At 33.1% G+C, this 7,085-nt stretch overlaps 3 protein-coding genes across 3 annotated transcripts in view; all 3 read left to right on the forward strand.

The window, feature by feature from the left end:
* Window positions 1-1,256, forward strand: part of HELRODRAFT_163635 (hypothetical protein) — a gene marked incomplete at both ends in the record, with an annotated part of 1,963 nt that extends 707 nt beyond the window's left edge. The window contains 5 exons of the mRNA XM_009027457.1: window positions 53-166; window positions 382-555; window positions 648-722; window positions 867-956; window positions 1,146-1,256. Coding sequence (XP_009025705.1) covers window positions 53-166; window positions 382-555; window positions 648-722; window positions 867-956; window positions 1,146-1,256 — 564 coding nt within the window. The remainder of the gene's footprint in view (window positions 1-52; window positions 167-381; window positions 556-647; window positions 723-866; window positions 957-1,145) is intronic.
* A 3,381-nt stretch (window positions 1,257-4,637) lies between these two features.
* On the forward strand, window positions 4,638-4,874 carry HELRODRAFT_153538 (hypothetical protein; the record flags this gene model as incomplete). The annotated part of the gene is made up of 1 exon (XM_009027458.1): window positions 4,638-4,874. A coding segment is annotated over one exon (237 nt), but the record flags the coding sequence as incomplete, so codon positions are not given.
* A 947-nt stretch (window positions 4,875-5,821) lies between these two features.
* HELRODRAFT_138339 (hypothetical protein) lies at window positions 5,822-6,306 on the forward strand (the record flags this gene model as incomplete). The annotated part of the gene is made up of 2 exons (XM_009027459.1): window positions 5,822-5,961; window positions 6,246-6,306. Coding segments are annotated over 2 exons (201 nt in total), but the record flags the coding sequence as incomplete, so codon positions are not given.
* Window positions 6,307-7,085: the final 779 nt, after the last annotated feature.

A 7,085-nucleotide genomic window follows, 5' to 3' on the forward strand; every position in this document is an offset into this window, starting at 1 on the left:
GACAAACATACACACGAACAAACACACACACGAACACAACACACACACACAGCGTACGTGTGAAAACCACGCTTCACACACATTGTATAGCCAAGATTTGTTCCCATTTGAAACAGGCGTCTTCAGTTATTACGCCCTCAAGACAATCCTTTTTTTTATCAGAGAAGTGGGATGTTGTCTATCGTAGAATATAGTTTCTCTATGATAACTTAAACGTGTAACATGCAGCATTACCTATATAAACCATTGTTGTTATAACAATAAATAAAAATACTTATTTATACACAATATTCCAACAATAATAAAAGCAATAACGATAAATAATTTAACTGCACAACACACAAGCACACACACACACAACACACATACACAAACACACAGACATTCGCATCAATATTCCTGTACGTAACGCTGGATAAGTTTGAAAATCCAAATCTTATAACAATTGTAAAAGTACAGTATGGCATAATTACTTCGCTTTGCATCATAGAGATCATCTGTGCATTTGTCGGCTTGTACGGTTTCTACTATGATAAAATGAAGTATATGTATCTGGTGAGATTTCTAGTCTAAAATTTTTGTCAATTTTTCCAACTAGATATATTCTTTTTATTATTATTTTGTGATTACATCAAAATACATCACAGTTTTTGGGTATCGTTGGTCTTGTGTTCATCTGCCAACTTGTCGAGTTAACGGCGGCAGTCCTCTTATTTATTAAAGTAATCATCGCATTGTTGAAATTTGAATTTAAAATGTTTAAATTCTACTTTTATTTAATTTGTTTGTTAAATTTGTTTTTATAAATTCCAAATTTGTAATTTACAAAACAAAAAAAATGGAAAAAATAACACACAAATTTTTAGGAAAAAAAGCTGATCAACAAAATGATGGATTACAACTTGCAATCTTACGACGGGTCAGAGGAAAACATGCTTACCAACATACAATACAAAGTGTGCTACTACTTTTTAATTATTCTACCACTTCATACTAAATAATTTTTTCATCGTGTATTAAAAGAAATTTACTTGAAAAGAGAGCAATGTTATCTCGGAGAAAGTTTTGAATCAGACTTCAGAATTGGTAAGACTTAAAAAAAAGTACATGATACTAACAAAGAAAATGTGTTTAAATAATAACAGCACGGTGACAAGATTAGAGAAAACTTACACATGTTGCATCCGGAGTCAAGTTTTGACTTTGATCAAATATTAAAGAATAGCAAATGGGTCCTGCTTATTAAAAGCGACTGATCTGTGCTAACTGTGATCCCAACAAATGATGGATGACCTCTATTTATTTGTTGTGATTTTTTGATTATAATTTGTACCGTTTGTGATTCTTTTTGAAGTATATTATTTAAAAATTTTCATTTTATTGTTTAATTTGTGAAGTTATAAATAAACGATTGCGAAATTGATTTAGGAGAAATGTTGTGGTATACACAGTTACAAGGACTGGTCAATGAATCAATATTTTCAAGATGGGAATTCCTTGCCGAAAAGCTGCTGTGATCCGGCACTTAAATTACCAGAATGTCTGGTGGCCGAAAACAAGTTTTATCAAACAGTAACCGAAAAATCTAAATTTTTTATTAATTTAAAAAAAATGGTTCAACAATTTAACTTGTTGTTTTTATTTCCTGCCTTTGTCAAATTCAGGGTTGCAGAGCTTCCATGCACAGAGCCCATAAACGTCACCTGGCCTTGAATGTCTTTGAAATCGTATCCATAGAAGCTGTTTACGTATGCCGCTGAGAAATTTTTTTCAAATTAATTATAAAATTGTTTAATAAAATTGATGGCAAGAATGTATAATGTGGACTGTAAATAAAATTTTAATTACTTAATTAACAGCTCGGGTATTTTATTCTTGTCTTTGTGTATCTAAGAAAAGTGAATGCAAGACTATCGATGTCAACTTCACCAGATTCCGCATCACAACCAACCTCACTGTCGGGACCCATACAACCTCCGCCGGCCGCACCTCAGTGACGTTCCACAATTGAATTCTTTTTAGCTCAACACATTTTAAAATATAAATTTGAGTGCTCTATAAATGAAGGCATCTTGAAAAACTTCTTTTTAATAAAACAAGTTTTTTTTACCGAGTTCCTTTATGTATGTGTGCGTGAGTGTAGTGTTCAAGTCTACAATAAAATCTTAAAAGTTTTTGTTGTCTGTATGTATACAGTTTAGGAGATACCATGCGTATGAAAAAATGCAGGAAGAAAAAAGAATAAGCAAACCGTAGACCAGTTTGATTACATAATCATATTATCTTGATTACATTACATAGACTACATTAAACTTCGCGAAGCATATGCTCTATTATTATCACTTGTAATCAATATTTAGATAAATTATTATAATTAATATGTAATTACAAAGCTTTCTAGAACTTTATGGTCAGCATTGATCATTCTATTCTCTTGTGGCTGCTAGATTAATCTTTTAATATTATTGATTCTTGTCTATCTTGATTTTCTTCTTATCTCTCTAATCGTTTTTCTTCTGTTGTCCTTAATAATGCTACTTCTAACTCCTCTACTCTTACTTTTGGGGTACCTCAGGGTTCTATCCTTGGCCATCTTCCATTTATACCCTACACTTCTGAACTACCTCGTATAATTAATTTTTCTTTCACTAGTCAACTATATGCTGATGATTCTTATATTTATAATTCTTTTCCTCTATCTTATCTCAATAGTGTTCTTCATAATCCATCTCTACGTCTTTCTTCAATTATCGCTTTGTCTGACTATTTGTGTTAAACTTAATCCTTCTAAATCTCAATTAAATTGTTTTAATAAATTTAAACGCTTTTTTACTATTCCTTCCATTATCTTAGCTAATTCTAAAACTCTTGATGTACTCGTAAGTTTCGTAATCTGAGCTTTATCTTTAATTTTAGCATGTCTCTTTCTTTTCAGATTAATAGTGTTGTTAGAAGTTCTTACTTTCATCTACGTAGAATAAAAATACTTTTGCTTTTTCTTGATAATTCTACCCTTCTCCTTCTTGCTACTTTAATTTTATCTAGGATTGATTATTGTAACTCACTCTATTATGGTCTTTCTGATTCTACACTCTATGCTTTAAGTGAAGCTTTTAACTCCTTTCTTTTTTCATACATCTCCATATATTGTTCTCTTGCACTGGCTACCTATGAAATATAAAATAATTTTTAAAATTTGCACGTTTATGTATAAGTCTCAATCTAAATTATTTCCTATTTACTTATCACATATATTAATTGAACCCAAACGCCCTGGTTTACAATCGTCTTCTTGTTCTTACTTTATAACTCGTGTTAAACACTCTTTTGCTTAATCTGCATTTGCATTTCCTGGCCCTTCTCTCTGTAACTCTCTACCTACTTCTCTGACTACATCTCCATCACTTAAGAAGTTCAAAGCGGATCTAAAAACCCATCTGTTTGCAAATTTATTTGGGAGCCCTGTTGAACATTGCGGAAATAACGCTTTATAAAATAATTGATTGACTGATTGGTTGGTTGATTGATTGATTGTATTATACGTTTGGTCTTCCATATTTGTAAAAGATTGTTATTTAAATAATTTGTCTGGTTGACTCAACTGACGTTTTCTGTTTTTTTTCAACTTTTGTGATTAATAATTAAAAAAATATATTTCATGCACTTGAATAACATTTGATATTTAAATAATAGGAAAAAAATGAATCAAAAACCACCAAATTTGTCAAAATTAGTGAAGTTGTCCGCAGCAACGAAGCCAAACTCAAATAGTAATTCATCATCATCTGCTACTACTGCGAACAAGTCGCTTGTGGCTGCCACACCAGCCGGGCCCGGTTTTATTTCCATTTTATAAATTTATTATTATTAAATTAACACAAAAACGTAGATATTTGTGTAGCGTTTGTTCATGTTATTATTTAGAATCTTATTTGTCAGTCATTTAATTAAATTAATAATTAATTAAAAGTAAAATGAAATTAAAAAATTATGAATCATGACACGATGAATCATGATTGTGAACAATTGAAAATTGAATGATGAATCAAATTCATGCATAAATCATCAATCAAATCAAACCAAAGGACTGCCATTGGTAATATGGTGCTCTAGGCTTTAAAAACTAATCTGTAACTAGCATAGCACAAACAAGACAATAATCATTATTATATAATTATTATATATATTATTGTATATATACTAATCATATTCAATAATCTATTTGTATATGATGTTAAATATGTACAGGTACACATATACTACTTATTTATTTTATACTATATTTTATTTACATTTCATTTATATTGATATTAACTTATCTAGCCCCTAAAAGCAAATTAGGATTTGCACCTAGTGCTGCTGAGCATAATGCATCTAGTTTGTTGAAAAAGACATCAGGGTCCAGGCTTGGTCAGTTTGTTTTTTATTTCTGCATTTTTTTTGACATGCTATTGTATAAATATTTTTATATTTATGACAATTTATGCTAAAATTAAAAAATTTATATAAATATTTTTAACTGGTGATTCAGTATTTCTATATTCTATTTATTAGAGTAAAAACATCACATCATGTTCACTGTTGATGCAATTGAGATTCTGTTCTCATGCTATTTAGGATCTGTTACAGATGTTTCATCGCAGTCATCATCATCTTTCAAAGTGGGAGATAGAGTTTGGGTGAATGGAGCAAAGTCAGGAATTGTTGCTTTCATCGGGGACACAAAATTTGCCCCAGGGGAATGGGTGGGAGTGCACCTGGACTTGCCTGATGGTAAAAATGATGGAAGTGTGGGTGGGGTGAGATATTTCACATGTGAACCTCTCAGAGGTGTCTTCTCAAAAGCTGCTAAGCTAACCACCCAACCTACCGGCGCTAATGACGTTACAGCAACCACAACTTCTAAGACTCCTGATGCTTATCCAGCTGCCATCAGTAGCAATGATCTGCCCAATTTGGAATTAGGCTCAAGAGGGAACATGGATGACAAGGGGAGTTCAGGGTTTTGTTCATCTGCTTCCACTCCAATTGATGTGGTGCCTGGGCATGAACATTTGCCTGCTGCTTCTACCGCTGCTGCTGCTCCACTTGATAAACGTTTGTGTGATTGTCGCTTTATCAGTTGCTTCATTGTTTAGTTGGGTTTCATGCACTTGAAACAATGTGTTGCTTATTTATTTCTGTTAATAAAACTATTTATCACCCACAAAACATAGAACAAGTAGAAATTGAGAATAAAACCCCGACACCAGCATCACCGACGACAGTGGCAACAACGACACCACAACCAACAACAGCCACACCACTACCACCAGCAGCAGCTGTAGCAGCAACTACTGATACATTAAATCAAACTCAAACATCTGACAACATGCAAGTGTCACCAACGTCACCTGACAGCAAGACGACACCCCAGGTGGCTTGACGCTCATTATATGATGGTGGCGTGTGTGGCCTTAATATTGGACACCAACTTGTGTGGCTATTTTTTTATGTTGATGATGATGGTGATAATGAATATGATGATGATGGTGATGAATATGATGATGATGACGATATACACATGTTCGATTTTTTTTGCAGAAATCGAGCAGAATATCTCGTCTACCGAAATCAAGCCAGGGTTCGAACGTGAGTTTGAACCAGGTGCAAGCTGTTACGTTGGTCTGCTCATCAGCAGCTCTCAAGATAGGTTCAAAGTTCATTTTGAAGTTTTTTGAAATTTAATTGATTTTAATTTTTTAAATAATTTTTACGTTTTTGTGATTGTTTTTTGGTAAAAATACAAATAAATTTAGTGTGATGAATGGTTTGTAATCCAGGTGACAAAGTAGTTGTGGGTGGTACAAAATATGGCACACTCAAGTTCATTGGTCAGACACAGTTTGCAAAAGGTGATTGGGCAGGCATTGAACTTGATGAGCCAATAGGAAAGAATGATGGATCCATTGATGGGAAGAGGTAAAATGATGTGATTGGTTGCCGTTTTGTAATGTATTTGTTGCTTTCTTTGCATGCGTATGTAAATGGGCGTAGGCATATGTAAACCAACATCAACAAGATAACCATTCAATCATTCATTCATTCATTCTTACATTATATCAATCAATTAATCAATCAATCAATCAATCGACCAACTAACCAATAAATTATTCATTCGTTTATTCATTTATTCATCCATTCATTCATTTATCCATTCATTCATTCACTCATCAATCTTTCATTCACTCCGCAAATCATTCTAGGTATTTCAAATGTCCACCTCAGTTTGGCTTATTTGCACCAGTAGCAAAAGTAACAAGAGTGGCAGCAGCCGCAGCAGCGGCCACAGCAGCGACAACAAACGTCATCAATGCTGCAAGGAACAAACTAACCAGTAACAGCAAATTTCTCCATGTTCTTAATTTTTTATTTTTTCAAACTGTTTTTTGTAAGCTTCTGGCAATACTCATTATTATTTTTGTTTATTCTTGATTACTATTTTAAATATCCTCATTAATATTCATAAATATTAAAGTGATTATAATAAATTATGATAATTTCAGCCAGCAGTAGCATAGGTGGTTTGGTTCGATCGGGCAGTCACGAATCGATAAACTCCATGAGTTCCATTCAGTCGAGTGCTTCGAGAAGTGGCCGAGTTAGACTGGGTGTTCTGGCTCTGCCTAATCAGGTCTGTGGTTTTGGAATAGTGAATAAATGGTTGCATATCAGACATTAAGAGGTGTGAATTATCAATGTATATATGTATGCATGTATGTATGTACGTACGCATGTATGTATGTATGTATGTATGTATGTATGTATGTATGTATATATGTATGTATGTATATATGTATGTATGTATGTATGTATGTGTGTATGTATGTATGTACGTATGTATGTATGTATGAATGTATGTATATTAGGGATGCACCGGATTGGATTCAGGTTTTTCAAATCCGGCCGGGGCCGGACTTTGCCGGATTTGAAATTCAAAAACCGGCCGGGGCCGGATTTTAGTTACCATTTTACATACGTTAGAAAAAATACTCACATTTACGGTTATCTACATGTTGAACATCAAAAAATAACACCAAGCAAAT

Source organism: Helobdella robusta, assembly GCF_000326865.2.
Source record: "Helobdella robusta unplaced genomic scaffold HELROscaffold_5, whole genome shotgun sequence".
In the NCBI taxonomy this organism is placed as follows: domain Eukaryota; kingdom Metazoa; phylum Annelida; class Clitellata; order Rhynchobdellida; family Glossiphoniidae; genus Helobdella; species Helobdella robusta.